We start from the raw sequence: 20,537 nt of genomic DNA on the forward strand, positions 1-20,537 counted from the left end.
TTTCACCCGCAAGTCGCAGAGTTTAATCAATTTTTAAAATATACATCAACAACATTTTAAATACCCCAAATTCCCTCCCGTTCCCTCCTTTAGCCCTCCCTCCATCACTCACTTGGCAATCTTTTCCCTCCATCCTAACAAAGAGAGCACCTACTACCTCCCCAAAAATGAAATCACTCTAGTTGTGCAGCATATTGCTTTTTTTAAGACATTTGCGAACATAAATACTACAGTTTGTTTTCTGCTCTGATGTTGGACTGTTCAGAAGAAGAAGTTGGAACAGCAATGTCCTCCAAACTGCCGTCCAAAAAGAGAAAATGTCCAAAATAATGAGCTATTCTCCTCTTCACGACCCACGCACTACGAGCACAATGCCAATACTGAATGGATGTCCTTTCAGTCCTCTGTTCCACTGGTCTCTTTCTTTCTAGAACTTTCTTATCCCCTCCGATAGGCAAGTTACAGGTGGTGTCCGTTGTTGAAACTCCAGTCTGGTCCTGGGATGTCTCTTTTTCCATTTGCTTTTCCTCCATACATTCTCATTCAACACCTCTTTGTACATCCACTCAGTCCTCTTTGATCGAGGAAGTCCGTATCTACTGACGGTCACCAACATTTTAGAATAGAGTGGGTTGGTGGGCATGGTTACAGCTGGTCCACAATGGGCAGGTGCAGGCAGAGTGAAGGGCAAAGCTTAACTGTTTAACAGCACTAGAGGAAAACTCAATTAAGTCACAAGGCATGCATGTTACACACTCAGTTCTAGAGCTGGTCCTCAAGAGGGTGTGATATCTGTGTGTATGTACAAACATCTGTCTGCGTATGCATGTATGAGTGCAAGTGTGTCTGTGTTCAAGTGTGTAGGGGTCTCTTGTCTTGCGATCTTTATTAATGCAGTCCTTCCGCCCCACTGCTGCAGGGCATCCCGATCTCACACTCTGGGGGAGTATTTGGGGTTTCTTGGCACCTCGGTGAAAGATTTCAGCTCGTAAGGAATCCCAGTGTCCACCTCGATGGACTTGCGGGAGAATAGCAGCCGGATATCATTGTGCAAGTAGATTTTCCCAGATTTGGAACTCTGGAATCTGAGATATGCAAACAAAGAGGAGAGGAAAAACAGGTTTATAATGCTTCATTGCTTCCATTTTGAATATACCACTTAGAGGAGAAGTACTTTTATGCTTATGTTTTAAATATATATTAAACATAGCTATCTAGCCTTTTAAGTTGGTTGCAAACTAGCCTAAAAATTGTTGCTCTCCCATATATTTCTTCTAAATTAATAACAACAAGAACAAAAAAATGTTAAAAAGTGTAACTAAAGACACATTGTTTAAAAAAAAAAATGCAGTTCTTGTGAACTTTGTTCATCAAAGAATCTTGAAAAATCACAGTTTTCCCACAGAAATGTTTCTTGAGCACCAAATAAGCATATTAGAATGATTTCTAAAAGATTCTGTGATACTCAAGACTGGAGTAAAACTCAGCTTTGCCATCAGAGGAATAAATTACATTTGAAAAAATATATTAAAATAGAACACTCTTATTTTAAACAGCAATCATGTTTCACAATATTACCTTTTTTACTGTTTTTACTATATTTTTGATCAAATAATTACAACTTTGGTGAGCATAAGAGGCTTCTTCAAAAAAAAAATCTTATGGACCCCAAAATTTTGTAGAACAGTAGTGCACATTTTGTAAAAGTTTACCTGAGGTGTATCAAGTAGCAGAGAATCTTCTTCCTGTCAGACAGTGAGCCCTCCTGCCCCTCTGACCCCTCCGCCTCATCCACAGGCACCAGGAAGATACGATGGCGCAAGAAGGTCATGTGGTTGACGGGCATGTCCCCAAAATTATACGTCACCAAAAACATTTTAACCACAGTCTTATTGGGGTTAAATAAGGTCTGCAAAAAACCCCAAAAAACAATCAAATTAATAAAAAAAACAAAAAGACAAACATAGGATTAAAAAATAAATTATAACATTTAGGCCCGGTCCACAAGAACACGGTTATTTTTAAAACCGCAGCTTTTTCTACACAGTTTGGCCGTTCGCCCACACACAAATGCTGCATCAGGTCAAATTTTTTTTGGAGTTTTCGGCTTGTGACGTCGGAGCCTGCGCTGTGATCTCCACCTATTGGAAACTTTTATTGGAAACAGGCTTCTGATTGGCCAGCATGGCTTTACGGTTGAGACTATATCGCCACCAGTTGGTTTGACATGCTCTTGACAGTGCTTCATAGCATGCGTTTGCGTTTTCATGTGGATGGAGTTTTTTTTTAAAAACCGAAGAAGGAAAAATACCCGTTTATAAAAATAGCCGTGTACGTGTGGACATGGCCTTAGAAAATACATAGTACAAAGTGCTCAAAATAAATATTAATTGAAAACAATATGGAAAGAAATAGAAAGAGAGCCCACCACTTGAATGGTCCCTGCTTTGGGTACACTGTATCCTTTTTTTCCAAGTGGTTCTAGCAAGATCACCCCCTAAACATTGCAAAAAAATATGACTGTTAATATGCATTTTACAACAGAGAAGGTCAAGGAAGGTTAAAAAAAAAAAAAAAAAGTAAATCTCAACAAATTTAGAAAAAGACAAAAAAGTACTGAGAACGAAAACAGAGGCAGAAAGTTTATACCAGGAAGGGAGAAGGGGCGCTGTGCTCTGAGGTGTCATAATAAGTCACTTGCACAGGTAAGGTGGCATGCTGCGGGCAATAGGAGCCGCTAGCCCCGATCTCTGCTGTGAAGCCCTCTATTCGCCCAGATGGAGTAAAACGACCTTTCAGAATCGACTCCTGCAGACAGATGCACACAACAACCAATCAGAAATGCAATTAAAACATTAGTCACTGTTGATTAAGGCTGGAAAAAAAAAATCACACAACTTTTAAAATATGAACATGTCTTCATACAACTGCAGACTTCCTATATTGTTACGGAGGAAAAACTGGGCATCAGAAGTGGGTATAAGACATGCATTTTTTTTTTAAGTATCAGTAACCTGACAACCAAACCTTGGTAAATCACCTTGCATGATTTCTTTAAATACGCACTCCCATAAATGTTGCATCTGAAAGGGAAATTCCTAATGTGTATGCCATGCCCTTTTAATCGCTAAAGTTTCACTGTGTCTCTTAACTAAATCCTGACAGTAGGGTTTGCACTGGCATAAACTGTTAGTAAATCTGGCCCATAGATAAAAAATAAATAAATAAAAACTAGTCTGTGCCTATAATTCACTACGAGACTTTCTGTGAACTCTGTTAACTCCGACTGCTCGAATCTGCAGACTTCCTCTGACTTTCAGCAAATGGCTTGGATACTTTCAGACTGTGAATTAGGGGAAAAATCTGTGCAAAGTTGTGAAATCTATTCCAGCTTTCAGTCTTTTAGTGTCTTTATTAATTTGCATACCATGGTTTTATTGGCTTTAATGACAAACAGTATACAAATGTATATAAAACAGGTGCTGTGTGTTAATCAATCTTAATTTAGTGTTTTATTTCATCATGGCTTAGACTTGTGTACCTCAAAGTTGCCGAGAAGAGGTCTGCTAATGGAGGATAAAGAGGAGACTGAACTACAGGAGCGACTGGTGTCTGTTCGGCGTCCACTGCGTAACTGTCGACTATTAAAACAAAAAAAATTATAAACACAGATTCTTATATATTAATACAACATAATTTAAAGAAAAAAAGATGACTTACGATTTGAGTCGACTCCCTACTTTGAGCCTTCTCCCTGATCGTGAACAGTCTGTAGCAGTCTGAAAAATTAAGTTTTAAAAAGATGTTACAACTAATACTATGTTTTTTTTCCAATAGTCTTTTTGAGAAAAAAGACTTATGTCAGTAAATAGTTTTGAAATAAAGTTAAGGTTTATTTCATGATCATGGAAAACCAGGCTGCTGATAAATGTTAAAAGTAGATTTTAATCTACTTAATGGAAATGACAATAAGTCAAATACAAGCATTTGAATGATTGGGAAAAATCATTAAAAAAATACAAAATGAAAAGAAGGCCCATTAGAGTTAGAATGCTGAACAAATTGAAGTCAATTTCAAATTTTCAAACTTCAAATGAGATCGTACTTACAGATGAAGATGTGGCTGCAATATCACACATCTCACAGTAGTCCATAGTATCATTCTGATAAGTTATTAAATATCAGCTAGATTTAACTATGGAATGGGTTTCAAACTTGTACATTTTCAGCTAGTTTGAACCTTTATTTCAGTCTATTCATCTCTTTGTTTCTCTATTCTAAACCTATATTTGCTCTTTCCTCTTTGTTGGCCTGTTTCTATGACCATTTCTCTGTCCTTCACTTTTTCTTTTATTCCTCCTTTCTTGGGCTTTCTTCAAGTCCTGAGCTCAGCCTTTGAGCACTGACACCGGCGTGATGAAAGTGACAGCATATGAGCCTCTGTAGTCCATGTAACCCCTCTCACCCCAAAGTCACTCATTCTGGAACTGAATTTGGCCAGAACCTGTATGTGTGTATTTGTTAGGTCAGGTGAGGCAGGTCTCACCTCTTGAACAATGGCTCTGTCAATGGGCTTTGTTCCAGAGTCCCAATGCTTATTGTGCTGCAACGGAAAAATTAAGCATGCATATTCTAAAAATCTCTCACTCCCAATGTCTTTTTCATTCTGACTATTCACCTGACCTTTCATGATGACTCTGTCAGTAATGGGAGACTATCTCCACCCCCTTCACATTTAAACATTACAAAAAAAAAAAAAAAAAAGGCTTCTAAAACCTTCCCATTTCCACTTGTAATGTGGAAAAATCCAGCATGTTTTTACCCCTGAATTAAGGCCCTTTCACATGACTTACATTCAATACATTTCTCACATGCCACTTCGGTCTTTATGTGAAAAGCATTGCAAAAGAGAATTTTCTAATGCGTATTAAAATAATAAAAATGTGCATAATATAATTTCACTCTCTAAAAACATTATGTTTTCCATCTTGCTGACTTGAAGACTTTGAGAGTTGCATTGCCAGATCCCTTCCCCCAGGGGGAGTCTTCAAGGTTAGCCCAAAAATGCCTTATGTGCCAGGATCCCAAATGGGAAACCAGAGGCTGTTTTGTTTGAAGTCAATGGAAGAGAGGCCACGGTTTGGTGAATAAAAAGTAAATTAGGGGCCGTTAACACGACAATATTTTTATTCAAGCATGGGAAACTTTTTATGCATTTTGGCTGTTCGTTTACACAACAATGGCATTTTGGGGACTGAAAACGCCTATTTTTGAAAACGGGTTTCTAAGTGAAAGTTTTTTGAAAATGCCACCGTAATGGTTTCTGTGTAAAAACCCAATACAAGAATTTTTGAAAACGGCGCCGTCTTGCACATGCATAGTACGTGTTAGGTATGTACACATGCACAGTACGTGTCGATTTTAGAGGCAAGCGCGAACATACATGCACAACAATGGTGGAGTACATGATACTGTTGTTGCTGCTCAAGAGTTCGCTAACGCTTCTTCAGCAAAGTGTGGATTTACTTCACCAATATTACAACTAACAGCGGAGACGCATCATATACACACAGCAACAGGTACTGTTTACTAGCAATGTGACAGTGCCAACTACTGGCCTGGCATACGTAATACAGCGTTTTTGGCCATTTTCGTGGATATGTGTAAACGCGAATCATTTTGAAAACGTTGTTGTGTATTCGCAAAACTTTTTAGTTTTTGACTACACCATTGTCCTGTTAACGTAGCCTTAGAGTGCTTTGCAGAACATGTCTGCCACATGACAAATATCCTTACTGTACCCGAAACCTTTGAACAGAAGTGTAAATATGAAGTCAGCGGGAAAAAAAATGCATTCATTTGCATTTTATTAGAATTCATTTATGGCACCACAAATTAGTTTTATTATTGTTGTTGGTGGTGGTAATTACTAATTATTTGCTTGTTGTGGTATTTATATAACTGGTTTGTGTGGTGCACATGATCCAGGCAAGTTTGTACAGTATCTCTAGCTGCATTGTTAAGTCATGTGAAAGGGCCTTCGGTTTCATTTCTACTTTCTTTGCGTTTCACCTTGGTGTGCTCCCTTGCTGAGGGCAGTAGATGGTTCCAGAAGGGTGCACCCTTGGCATCGGTGCTGCGACAGGATGCTAATCCGAGCCCTGGTGCCAACAGTGCCAGCCGACTGCGTTTTGATGTAGATGGACCCTCATCCTCTGAGCAGGACTCTCCTGTATCACTGGAGGAGAGAAGTCTTTTCTTCACTGTACAGGAATTGGATGATCCTGATACCAGGCCATTTGCTTCCACTGGTGTTTTCTCAAGAGAGCTCAGTCTGTTAGAGGAGGAGGTCTTTGTCTCTGCCGGTGGAGGAGAAGATTCAAAAGTCGTCCCCCATTCGACAGCTTCAGCTGGTGTTGAAAACGGGACAGGCGCCCAACTGCTCTCTGTGGCGGATAGCATGCCCTTGACATCAACAGAGTTATGGTCTTCATCCCTTGGCTCATCGCTGGAGCCAGCCGGGATGTTTCCTGCTGTGGAGGCCTCGGTTCTGGGAGTAAGGGTAGGAGGACTTCCCTCACAGTGGCCCCGGGTGGAGTGAGGGCCCTGTGGGTCCACCATAGGAGGAGATTTTGGGGACAGCGGGGTGAAGGCATCCGGGATGGGCCTGTCGTGGTTGTGCTGGGCTGGCCGGCGACCAGGAATCAGTGGATGCGAAGGGGAAAGGGGAGGCGACCTAGGGATTTCTGAGTCTCTGTGCTCAAGGAGCGAGTTGGAAAAAAGTGGTTCCACCCCAGAGCCACACAACACCTCCCCATCGGACTCATCATCGTCGTCATCCTCATCCTGTTGGAAAAGACGCTTTTGGGCGACAGGAACCGGCATCCCTTTCAAGCTACGTTTCATACCTACTGGGACAGGCCGAAGAGTCTCTTGACTTTCCCCGAAACCACCTCTTTGGGAGAGGATGGAGAGCTGGTAGACCTTCTGGAGCCTGATCTCTTCTTCTCCAAAAGGTTTGGGAACGACTCGCCGTACTTCAGATTCAGGACTCTCGCTCCGAGTGCTAGGCAGAGGTAGATCCCCGTCCTGGACTGGAAGCTCTTTACGAGCCAGTTCCACGTGGATGTGACGCATAGTGACTTTGTTTGTGCTGGGTGATTGTTTCAGGGGAAGTTGTGCAGTGTTAAATAATAAAGACACTAGCTCCAGAGAGTTCTAAGATGTCTGAACAAGTGCAACAAGGCTGTGGAAGTCAAAGTAAGCTTCCCATCTCATAGATGAAAGGCTTTAGTTTCCAGGGGTCAGGTGTGGAGTTATGACAAGCTGATTTCCACAGTGCATACAGCTTCTGAAGTAAAACAAACAAGGATACAAGTATAATCAAACTGACATGAAACGCATAATAAAGATTACACAGCAGAATAGTAACAATGAACACTAATTCAAATGTGTATCTTAAACAATACATTTTAGACAAAATTTGCTTTGTTTTGATATGGACATCAATAAAGCTAATACATAATACACATATGATGAAATACAATAAAAATCACATAAATATGACAACTTATATCAGCATGCAAGTAGTAACCTCTCCAGTCGATTCAGTTCAATGTAGGATTTGTCAGGTTCAAATCGGGAACTCGTCTTTATGAATAGTTCATTAAAAAACGGTTCATTAATTCAGGAATCAGACTATACTATTTGCACTACATGTTTTTGGTTCATCAACATATACTATAACATTCATTCCTTATAAAATAAGACAAAATGTTTTTTATTTTGTAAAAAGAACTGGCTCATAAGAGTCATTCAGTTGTGAATCAGACTCACTGGTTTTGCAGTACATTACTGATCCGCCAAAAAGAAGAACTGGCTTATATGCATCATTTGTGAACTGAAGGGCACTGAAAGCATTGTATGTTTGTTTTTGCAAGTAGCCTGCAAAGACGACTTAACAAAAACACTTGCAATTATTTCCTGGCACACTGACTTTTTATCTCAAATCACATTCGATTCAAATAGCAAACTCACATTCAAAATTCAGGTAAAATATGATTTATTTTGCTGTGGCACAGAAAATTTTGCATTCAGGGAGCATCACTGTTGTAAACTGGAGCAGGAAAGTGTCAGAATAAATACAGAATAAATGTGTGCATGACCATTTTCCTAACCTACATGTTAGGTGCCTGCAGCTTGGCTTCAGGTCCCTCCGCATCCACTCCTGCAGTTGTGCTGACCCTTGAATCTTCACCCTGACCTTAGCCCCTGAGTTTGGCCATCTCCAACACTGCCCTTCTGATGCAACAACAGCATTCCCAGATACACAGGCAGCTAACAGGGGCCTGACGAAAAAAAGAAAGAAAGAAAAATGTCAGAGAGACAATCAACCAGATTTTTAAATGTCAAAAAAAAGGCCCCACCAAGGCTGCATTTATTTAATGAAAAATACCATTAAAATGATAATATTGTGAAATATTACAATTTCAATAACTGTTTTTAATTACAATTTTATATACATATACATATAATTAATTCATCTGATGGCAAATAACATTACTTGCATTATCATAATTCCTCAGAAATCATTTTAATATGCTGATTTGGGGCACAAGAAGCATTTCGAATTATTTCTAACTATATTGCACCAATATAATGTTGTAAATAGTTCATTAAACAAAAATCCAAACAAACTTGATCATTTCTGTGTTGCAGTCAACAGAAAATGTTAAATTTAACATTAGGACTATCAATCTTTGACAACAGTTCTATCCTGCTAAACAATCACTTGGTGACCAGTATCACAGTGCATGCTTTTAGTTTACTTACCAAGGGCAGAGCGTCAGTGAGGTGGGAGGGGCCTTGCAGAACGTGCCAATGAATAAGTAATATCTCTCCTACAGCTCCACCCAGATAAGGCCAGCGGCCAATCACGCCTCCCCTTGGCTCCTGAAAGGAGTGGACTGCTCAGCAGCTGCATCCTGAGCCAGGCATTCCAGAGACACAACCTATTGAAGAGCAATGGTTAATCAACAACAAAAAAAAATCGACTTGATCAAATCAGTAACCGTGCCACACAGTTCAACAACCTGCACATGATCTGAATCAGTCGTTGTTAACAGATTTAAAAATCAAGTTATCTGGCTTTTTAATCAAGCTTCAATAGCTTTTTAATCAAGACATCGTTCTACTGATCAATAATTAATCAACTATGAAAATTACTCTAACAGGGAACAGACACAAAGAGCAATCGTATGACTCACTACACTCATTTCATGCCATCTGATTAATGCACATGCTCAAACAGACTGTGTTCTGCATAGCTCTGACTGGCTCTCTGTCTCTAGAGCTCAGGCCTGCTTGGGATCAAGACCGGCAGACAAAACACAGAGACACACAACAGAACCTTTGTACTGTCTTGCTTCAGAGAACGAGCAGTCCTGCTCATTAAAGGACAAAAACAGGAACATACGAGCAATAACACACTAACTTGTGTAACCGAAGTAATGGAAAAACATAAAACAAGTGAACATTATCTACTCTAGCACGTAGTATATAGTCTAAATGCATACTAGCTGAAAAAATATGTTCATCCTTCCTTTATAATATTAAAATAAATATATGCAGAAATCTTAAGGATGCATACGTACATCACATCCATGGGGAGCAGAGATTGACAAATTCATATGCATATGCCACAAAAGTGATCTAAGAATGAAATGGTGTCTAACTAAGCAATTTGCATATCACTTACCCTACCATTCAAAATTTTGGAGTTGGTATTATTAGTTTTTTGTGCTTACCAAGGCTTAATGTGATTGATAGAATATTCGGTAAAAAAAAAGTATTAATTAAGTATTAATACAATTTAAATCACAGTTGTGTCGCTTAATATTTTTGTAGAAATCCATGCTACATTTCATTCAGGATTCTTTGATTAATTCAAACAGCATTTATTTGAAAACTATAAATCTCCTGCAACATGTCATGCAAATTGTCTTACTGTCACTTTTGATCCATTTAATTAGTGCCTGTTGATTACAAGTATAAATTTCTTTAAAATATCTTACTGACCTCAAGGTTTTGTGCCACATCTTGCAATGCAGTGAGCACAATATAATAAATGTCAGGTATGCCAGTCTGATGGCTATAATAAATGTATGAATGTATATATGTCCTGGTAGAAAATTACTTGGACCTATTATTTTTTCTACATATTTGTTTATCTCAGTATGGACCAGACCATCTTCAATCTGATGGAAAGAGACAGAAATTGACACTATATGGGACTGTTGCCACCATCAAGACTTAAAGGTACACTGAAGACTTGAGGTTGAGAGTACTGTTAGACATTGCTATGACAAACAGCAAACAGGGAAGACCTCACACTGACATAAGATCTGAAGATCTCAGTCAAAGGGTCCAGATGTACTTACTGTAGAGGAGACCTAAAAAAACCCTCTGTAACCCAACAGCATTGCAGGGCCTGATACAAAACATCAATTCTATTTTCATCCCTTTCTAGGCACTACTGTTCAAAAGTCTGCAATTCTTATTTTTTCTAATAAATGTATACTTTTATTTAGAAGGATGCATTAAATTGATCAAAACTGACCATAAAGGCTTTTACATTATTACAAAAGAAATACATTTCAAATAAATGCTGTTCTTTTAAACTTTCTATTTATCAAACAATCCTTTTTGAAGTGAAGTATATATAGAAGTGCAAGTTTTCTGTTAAGTCTTTTTTCATTTTTATATTAGTTTGCACGTGGGGGTCTGTAACACATGTAAGACCCTCAGAGCATTGCTGTGAATCTTTCAGACTCAGCATGAATAGAACCCTAAACCCCAGGTCAAATACAGCTGAAATGTTTCTTGAGAAAAAAATCAGAATATTAGAAGGATTTATAAAGGATCACACACACACACACACACACACACACACACACACACAGTAACCAACTAACATACTGGAGTTACACACCAACATGTTGCCCGGAGAGTAGAATGAGAGATGTAATATGTGTTTATTCTAAGCACATGATGCCAGTTATATGACTACACACTCTGTAATGCACTTTTCAGCTGTGCAATCAAATGGTTTGTTTTTTTCTTAAATTTTACCTAATTTTACCAGTCATTAATATTTATTGCTGTCAAAGACTGCATGATTTCATTATCAGCTTAGTCCTATTCTTGAAAATCGCTTCATATGGTTGCTTCACACAATCTACAAACCTTCATATTTTATTACTGTTGAATTGCAATGAATTGTTGTTTAACTTACATTATCAAATCGAGGATACACTGAGAGTTCAGTTTATCCGCTCTGTCTGTAAAAAAAGCAAGAATGTTCATCCCCACCCCCAGAGAATTCAATACGGAGCAGAAGAAAATAGATGGGGAAACCAAACATCCAAGACTAGCATGAACAGCTGTCAGCTGTATGATGTTTTTCTGGGTACTAGGTGTTATTTAGGAGAAAGAAGTCAGTCACGAATTAGTCAAGCCAGCTTCATTTGTATAGTGAATATTACAGCCAGTTTCCAAGCAGCTTTACATAATGTGGTGTCTTAATACCCCAATGAGCAACTGAGCCATGGAAAACTCCCTAAGATGAATGAGTAGAAAATTAAGGTGATATGAAAAACGAATTGATTTTTTATGATCACACAGCAATGGAAGGCATTTGTGCTCGTCTTTAGTTATTTGAATTTATGAATGCATAGCTGTGCATCTGTTTATGATATTTATGAAGTGAAGGAAGTGGATCAAAGCAAAAATAATTCATTCCACACATTACAGTTCCTCAGTGCAGGATCACAATAACATAGATGAAAGAATGAAGGGCTCAAGGAGCCAAACAATCAAAAATTACACTGGCGCTTCAGTTAAGCATTGTTTGTTTCCACGGTTGACCACTGAGCCCAAACAACATTCTGTTAAAACTTGCTAAACCCAAACTTTATTAAAGACTCATTCTCCCTATAGAGCCACCTTGGAGAACCTGATATAGCTAATAACTTTTTATTTGTTTGTTTGTTTTTACTATGGACATATTTTTGGATTATCTGGATGCCAAAAACTCACATGTAGCTTCTGCCTGGCAAAAGAGCATAAAGCCACTTCCTTCTTTGGCTTTAATGGAAACATGAAAATATTCTCAAACAAACATTACTTGATTCAAGCAAGCTAAAATATGGCACACTTATACCCAACAGGTGTTGTTACTCAAACAATAAAGACAATTAATTTTCACTGTGAATGTGAACGAGTGAGTCAGTGAGAAAGAACATCTCATGGGCATGAGTGCAGACCTCTACAGTGATTATGTGTGCAGCCCTTGAGGTTTTTGCAAAACACCTGGCTTTTACATCTGAGGAAGTTACAAAATTTCATTACAAACTAAAGCAGCATCAAAGACTAAACACTCACAAGCTCACCTCTGACTAAGCTTATATCTCCGCAACTAAAGCCTGCCAGTTTGTAAAACCAAGAGCTGAAATATTATACAAGGGTCATGATGTCATTGATTCATTTGTGCATTGACAACTAAGATGAGAAGAGAGAGAGAGAGATAGAGAGAGAAAACAGCTGTCTCACTCTTTTTCTAAGTTCTCTTTGAAGCTACTTCCTTTTCCACTTCCAACCACCAATGCTCATAAAAGGGTGGTTGACAGATAACATGCATGAAAATAAAGATATTAGGTTAAAATCAGCATTATATATACTGTTATATATATTATATATACGATATTCACCATTTACACCAATGTTTCTTGTAGTCAATTCAATTGTATCAATTCATATAAGGACACAAAAAATTGTAAAAGAAATAATACATATATGTTGTTTAAAAAAAGTAAAAAAATATATAATGTTACTATTCTTTTAGGTTAAAATCTACATGAATACCTAAGGGGCTGACATTGATGTGTCAAAGTCTGATAAAAATTGGTTACATTTTTAACATTTTAGAACTAAGCATACAATTGGCGTGTTTTAACTGCTTTTTTTCACCATTTAAAACAGACTGTGGCTAGTTTGCGGTTCATTTAAATAGCCAGTGGTGTCAAAATGTAGCCTGTCATTTAATACAAGGTCAGAAAAACTGCATGTTGTAGAATGCATACACAACATGTTTGCAATAGTTTTAGTTGAAGTATGCCATGTCACACTGCTGTCACTGCTAGACATCTCACGTCAACCATCCATAAACACACTACAAAATTCAGGTTAGCCTCCTGACTCACCTTTCTAAGAACTCCTGCCCTTTCCTCCTCCTCTGTTTCCCCGTCCTCTCTGTCGGAGCTCTAGAGTCGTTCTTGTTGTTGCTTCAAGACTGTGAGGAGTTGAAAGGTTACTTGCATGGAATGAGGGAGTGCAGGCCTTTCTTTCTGTTCCTCCCCTGAGAGGAGTGAGAAAGAGAGAGAGAGAAACATAGAAAACTTAAGTCCAATCAAGGTTTCTTGTTCAAGCCGTCTGTGAAAACACATCTTGCTGCTTATGCTCTCTGTGCACTGCTATTCTGGTATGCCCAACTGTGAATCTCTCTTTCTACCCTCCCGAACTCCCCCTCTCTCTTTCCCTCTTTCAATAACTCACACACAAAACCTCTCTCAGGCTCCCTTTGGCACATGCATATAAACTCTGTAACCCCCCTCAACATCTTTTACCCTCTCAAATAACTTCAACACAATGAAAGCAGCTTTTAGTCCCCCCCCTCACTTCTTGTGCTCTCTCTTTCTCACCACTTGTCTCTCTCTCTTCTGTGCTTTGCCTTTCAGCCTACTTCCTCTCAGCTGGTTACTGAAGGCAGGCGTGCTTGCTTGCTCAGTCAGCACACAGCTCATGTAAGAGTGGGGCTGGCTGTCCTGTCATCTGATTGGCCGGGGGGAGGGGGATCAGATGCCACAGCGACCGTCCTGATAGGTGTGAAGGCAAAGGGAAACCTCAAAAGTCCCGCCCACCTGTTCTGCTTGTTTTGCAAAGTGTATTCCTTCATAGAGCTTCAGTGAGTTATTGTGTGCATTAGTTCCAGCTTGTGTGTATAATATGTGAGTTTGACTAATAGAGGCATTCCAGAGCAACCCAAACGTGTTACTTTGGAGGCAAATATGCCACTCACATTAGTTTTAGTGATAACTTTTAAAAGTTTGGAGAATTTTGTTTTTGTTTTAAAGAAACCAATAATTTTAGACAGAAGGGATGCGTTAAATTGATCAAAAGTGACAGTAAGTACATTTATAATATAATATTACGACAGATTTCTATTTCAAATAAATGCTAGTCTTTTGAACTTTCTATTCATCAAAGAATCCTAATATTAAAAGTATCAAGGTTTCCACAAAAATATCACACAGCACAACCGTTTCAGACATTGATAATATTAAGAACTGTTTCCTGAGGAGCAAATCAGCATATGAGAATGATTTGCAAATGAAGACTGGAGTAATGGCTGGTAAAAATTCAACTTTGCCATCACAGGAATAAATGATATTTTAAATAATAATAATAATAATAAATAATGTTTTACAATATTAATATTTTTACTCTTTTTTTTAATAAATGGAGGCTTGATGAGCATGAGAGACTTAATAATGTACACAAATATAAGCATTTTTTAGTGTTCATACAAATGCATGAGCATGCTTTTTAGATGCTAATATCATTTACCTAAATACATCGAAAAAAAGAAAGAAAGGGGGGTGGGGGCAAAAAGGGGAAGCGCACAGCTGAGCGGATACGTCTCTGCATGAAAGTGTGTTATCTGCCCTTCCACAGAAACAGATTCTGATGGGCGCTAAGGGATGGGTGTGTGTGTGTGTGCGTCTGTGTAAGTGTGTCCGCAGGCAATGTGCCACAGACCTCTTTTAAATGCATGCAGCATCTTCCAAATAAGGAGACGTAATTCTGCATGCACTTAAATGAAAGCATTAACACATGAGATGCACATGAGCTTTAGATGCAGTGGGTGAGGTAGAGGGGAAGGTGTGGAGAGCGGGCGAAATGTTTGGAGGTGTTACATCGAGCACATGGTAAAGTTCTGATGTCTTGCATTGGTTGTGGAGTTTAGACAGGCTTAAATTGCAAACATGCATTACAGAGACACATAAAGCTACTTCTCCTTTAAGAGCTCACGTTCCGTACCCATATAAGGAATGCTTGGGGGCGTGGCTTGAGACATAGTCAACTAGCCTGTGAGAATTCAGCTATACAGAGTGAAGCAAAACTTACAAATACAAAAGTGCACAACAGAGTCACAAACATGCCTATACACACACTCAGTGGTGCTCCAGCATAGATTTGGTGTATGATGCTGGAAAAACAATCAAGCAGGCAACACTGCTCTCAGCTACTTCTCCAAAACAAGGTTTATTCTCTTTCAAAACACTTTCCCAGCAGCTATTCTGAGCTGTAGCTGGGATCAACTGGTCTATGAGGGACTGTTGAAGCTCACAGCTACATTCTAACCCTTCCCTTCCTCCATGCTTGAGTGTGTGTGTGTGTGAGTGTGTGTGTGTGTGTGTGTGTGTGCGTGTGTGTGTGTGTGTGTGTGTGTGTGTGTGTCTCGTATCCCTTTCTAGTCAAACACACTTAAACTGTCAATGTTGACACAAAAAGCTTGACTTTTACACTTTTTTTCTGTAGAAAATCTTGTGCTCGCGCGATTAAATTAATCAAAAGAAACGTTTTGAAAACTGTTCAGAATGTTTCTTGAGCACCAAATCAGCACACCAGAAGGATTTCTGAAGGATCATCTGACACTGAAGATTAAGACTGGATGCTAAAACCTCAGTTTGCCATCACAGGAATGAATGGCATTTTGAAACAGAACAAAAAACAGACACTTTTTCAGAATATTACTGTTTTTTCTGCATTCTTGATCAAACAAACGCAGCCTTGGTGAGTATATAAAACGTTCTTAAATGTATAGAATCTTAACAATATAAATGTTACCAATATATTTTAAACAAAACGTCCACATGCAAAGCATTCAGCTTTTTAAACCAGAACTGAAGTCCCACCAGACAGTCACTATTATAGTCAGCTGTGTGCTCAACTTCCTGTTTTCCACTTCAATAAGCCAAGTGAGAACACACAAATGGTGCAATCCTCTGCTCTCTGCACCGGTGATGTAAAAACACAGGATGTGATTTCTGCTGGTCACACCTTCAGTTTACTTACTTTAATACTTTCTCACTGCATCATTCTCTCTTTTAATGTTGCAAAGAGCAAGAGAAACAGACTGAAAGACTGAACAGAATGTTCCAGAAGAAAAAAGTGCCTTTAGAGCTATTTCGGGCAATGGTACACCAATCTTGTACTTGCACAATCCTTGAATGATGTGTGCATATGCCAAGGTATGCACTCTATAAATAGATCAATAAAATGATACGACCCAATAAAAGGCATTGAAACACTATAAAGCCTTTAATGAGGAATCTGCTATGGTTGTCTGTAAATGTCACTACAATAACAAAAACATAGCTGACGCTAGATATTAAGGTTAGTCCCTCTGTAGAGATTAGCACCTGACACTGATGAATGAGGACAGTAACTAACATGCCCTTGGTTACACTCTCCAAGGTGGGGGTGGCGGGTGACAAATGTACTTCTCTGTAACAGAGTAAGGGCGTAATGAGAAAAAAGCAATAGATGGTGGAAGGTGGATATGAGGGCAAAGGTGAAATTAAAGATAACTGCAGGGAAAAAGGGAGCTTGGGTATGGAGGCAGAAAGATGATGAAAAGATATGTTAATGTGTGCACACACACCTGCAATTAGCCTAGCAAAAAGCAAAGCACTATATAATATTCAGAGTATATATCGTAGGCATTGCTAAAAATAGATGTTCTGTGACAATACAGCAGAGCTTCAGCATTTTATAGAACAATACGAGTAAACAAGATATTCTAGCCAAGTTAAATGCAATTTGGGGTGAGAGATGGCTTGAGATATACACACACACACACCACAGCTACAGCCTATGGCAGTTATTAAACTACTGCTAATTCTGCTGGTTTTAGTGGCTAGTCGAATTAAAATAAATGATGAACAGTTTAGCAGGTTAGGACCTTGTTCTCAAGCTTCCTTTCTTTTATCACATGTCTGCACACACTTAGCTGTATAAAAGCACATGCCTGCACATGCATGCACACATTTATCCTTGTGATAATGATATGGGACAAGCTTCTATTATTATAATCCTAATCTAAGCCACTACGGGAGAAATCCTAAAGCTGAGCTCAGATCATGAGACGGTTAAAATGTGAGGCGGATCTTAGATAAAAATGCCCAGACAGGTGGTGAGTAGAGTGGGTTTGGCTATCATGGTTAACCATTCATGGCATCTCTACGGCTATTTAAAGAAGTCAAGGAGCATTTTTCTAGAGGTGAGAGAAAATCCAATGTGTGCACAATCAAAACGTGCTGATAAGGTGTACTAAATGGTGTTGTTATGCAATTGCCAAAGGGGGTTTCAGCATATTTCTATGCTGTTGTTTTAATTTTATTCATGTAGTATTTTAAAATAGCTTTTAGCTTTTCCATCTTCATTTTAATTTTGGTTTAAGATTTTCTCATTTTCAATAGTTTTTTATTTATATAGAGCTTTATTTAATTTTTGTTTAATTGTTAGTAATTTCAATATTTCAACTATAAATATGTTTAGATGCCATAATAACATTTTTAAGTTTTTTTCATATTCCTTATTTTATTTCACCTCATACAAGAGCAAGGATCCAATTCAAACAGCTTTTGAGCCTAGTAGCAGGGCCAGTCTGCAACGCCGGAAGAACAGTGTTAATGGACCGCCACCACCCTCATTCTCATCAAGATCGAACTGAAACCCCTCATTCAACATTTACAGGTATAAGCTGCAGAAAGGGAGTCGCTACAGGCCTTAAGCCACCTCACCCTGAACAAGCATTTGCTTCCTACACCAGCTTGACATGCTTATCTTCAGATTTGCTGCAGCTATTCCTACCATGCATTTCCCGAACCCAGTGATGTAATACATACTTCTGCTGATGGCCACACGGAAAGAGGTCACCCAGCAAGGGCATTAATTAAGAAGCTGATCTGAAGCACTTAATATTCAGGCTTCAAACTGATGAAAAAGGTCACATTCTACCTGCAGCTCTTTTGGGACGTCTGAGCCCTTTGCAAAGAGAAAGAGCCCACTTTGGGTCACTGCCGATTCTCTGTTCGTTTCTCGTCTGGCATCAGCAATGAGCCGGATGGATCCCTCATACATATTCAGCAACCTGTGTGCGCACACCCACCCACCTACTGACAAAACTCGCTCAATCTTCTCGTGAAATATTAGTATTATTGATAATACTTAGCCTATGAGGAGAACAACACAATATCTTCGCAGTCTATTGTGAAGCATAAAAGCAACCTTTTAAAAAAAAAACCTAGCTACTAAAAGCCAGGCATGATTCATGGGCCCAGGGCTAGGGGTGTAACACAGAAACAGAATTATGCACACTCCAGTCAATCACAAAGCATGCAATAAACAATAAAATAAACCCTAAAAGATAAAGAAAAGCAGGCACTGGGGTGAGAAATACATGTGCATTGTGCACTTATGAAAGTTGCCTTCAGTGGATGAAATAGCATGAATCAGACAAAGCAGAAACGCCCCCCTGCGCACGAACATACAGAAGCTCCTGTATGCATTGTGTGTGCAGGCTATGATTAATCTGCCATCATCAAACACAAAAGGTGGAGAAGACCCGGGGAATCTATTTTATATATCACACTGCTGGATCATTTCATGGTTTAATCTTAGATTTAAAGAGAGAGTTTAAGGTATATGCACGATTGATTAGTGAGATTGTAACTTGTTAGAATCCATTTTTCATTATTATAATCTCTGAGCCTAGAGACTGATCTATATTTAAATGAAATGAGAGGTGGATGGCAGCACAAAGAGAACTCACCCACAGCAAACACATACAACGATGACACTGACAAGGGCTGCAGCAGTCAGTAAACTAACATTCCCATCATAGCTGGAGGAGGAAGAGTTTGATCCTGTTTTAGACAGCAGACAGACAGGATCTCTAGATCTTCAGTGACATCGACGTCAAACTATCTGTGTTGAAATCTCACAGTGTAACGAAGATATATCTGAGCGATGAGGACACCAGATGCTGCCGACAAAGCTGTTCTGATTGCCTTTCTTCTCCTTTCCACGTCCTATAGGGCCTTTGCTATTATCTGCTTGGCTCTCTGTCCAAAGCCCTCGCCCGTGAAATTATTCTGTCCCTTTAAAAACAATACTTCCGGGATTTGCTGAAAAATAACTAGGGGGAGGGGCGTTCGAACAGCTGAAAGGGTGTCATTTAAGCGATTGGTCGCTTACTCGTCTACGAACCAATAGCAGTTGCGCTATTTGAATATATTTGAATAATAGTAATATATTTTGAAGCGCAACATTCCTATTGGTTCCGTGGCAGGTAACGTCTTGTCAAGCCACGCCCCCGTCCACGTGCAAGTTCCTTTTACTCCGCTCTGGTGGGGAAACGTATTGATAACGACTGGACAAAAAATAGGGTTTATGTAACGTTGCATTAATAATATTTCGATTAATTGGCAAATTTATATTTTGTAGACTAATTTAAGCAACCAAAATATATTAATCGAAAATAAATACCTTTACTTACAAAACAAACAAGCAAATAAAATTAATTTATAATCATTGCTAAATTAGTAAAGTCTTTATACGTTTTTCCTAACACCCCTACAAAATCATATTTCCACTTTTTTATCTTTCGAAAACCATGTAACTTAAATCAATAAGACCTGGAGACTTCAATTAATTTATAGATTTCTATAAATTAAATAACCAATAGACTTAACAGCAATATGTTTAAGTTTAACCCATATAACTAAACAACGTTTAGTGCCATTTTAATAGATTCTGCACAAACATTTGCATCTTTATATGCTTTTGATTGTGTCGCTGATTTGAAGCCTTTCCAGAGTGTTCAGGGTTCAGGTTTTTTGTTATGAAGCAGCATATTCTCAGCACTAGATGGCGCGATTGAACCACACAAGCATCAGGTATAACTCAAGATTGCGTTTGTTACAGTTAAAATGCGATTAAATCAGTGGAAATTAAACATTGCATTTCTTTCCTTTTATTGATAATTTTAAGAAGCTGCACGTTGTTCTTGTCTCAAAGCTGCAACATTTATTATTTAACATTTCTGATTGAAATAAATTCAACTCAAACTTGCAGCTATTTGTTAAAAAACATCCGTTTGTTTTATTTTATAAGATTATACTAATACAGATGTTGTCAATAATGCGAGTTAAAGAGCGATTTACACACTTTTTTATTTATTTTTTTTATTGCAAAAACTTGTAGAAACATACAGAAACAGGGAAGCAAGGCATGAATATATCCCAACAAAGAGCATTCATAAAAATAAGAACAGAAAAGAAATATTCTGGATTTGCGTATGTCAAATTATGCTACTGAGATTTGCACACCTGTGCGCCTACAAAACGTTATTG

General features: G+C 38.6%; 1 protein-coding gene across 6 annotated transcripts; it reads right to left on the reverse strand.

Moving 5' to 3' along the window:
• Window positions 1-19,301, reverse strand: LOC109075259 (protein FAM214B-like). 6 transcript variants are annotated; one of them, XM_042723583.1, is made up of 13 exons: window positions 18,956-19,301; window positions 13,758-13,931; window positions 13,260-13,414; window positions 8,833-9,011; window positions 8,182-8,348; window positions 6,073-7,351; window positions 4,547-4,603; window positions 3,721-3,779; window positions 3,542-3,641; window positions 2,650-2,808; window positions 2,429-2,497; window positions 1,713-1,909; window positions 1-1,085 (listed from the first exon to the last, which is right to left on the reverse strand). In XM_042723583.1, the coding sequence occupies exons 6-13, from the start codon at window positions 7,135-7,137 to the stop codon at window positions 932-934; spliced, it is 1,860 nt and encodes a 619-aa protein (XP_042579517.1). In that variant the 5' UTR covers window positions 7,138-7,351; window positions 8,182-8,348; window positions 8,833-9,011; window positions 13,260-13,414; window positions 13,758-13,931; window positions 18,956-19,301; the 3' UTR covers window positions 1-931. The 6 variants fall into 6 exon arrangements, with proteins under 6 accessions (XP_042579517.1, XP_042579516.1, XP_042579518.1 ...); XM_042723582.1 differs by lacking the exon at window positions 13,758-13,931; XM_042723584.1 differs by lacking the exon at window positions 13,758-13,931 and having other exon boundaries at window positions 8,178-8,348.
• Between the last annotated feature and the right edge of the window lie 1,236 nt (window positions 19,302-20,537).

This window comes from Cyprinus carpio, chromosome B5, assembly GCF_018340385.1.
Source record: "Cyprinus carpio isolate SPL01 chromosome B5, ASM1834038v1, whole genome shotgun sequence".
NCBI classification, from domain to species: Eukaryota; Metazoa; Chordata; class Actinopteri; order Cypriniformes; family Cyprinidae; genus Cyprinus; species Cyprinus carpio.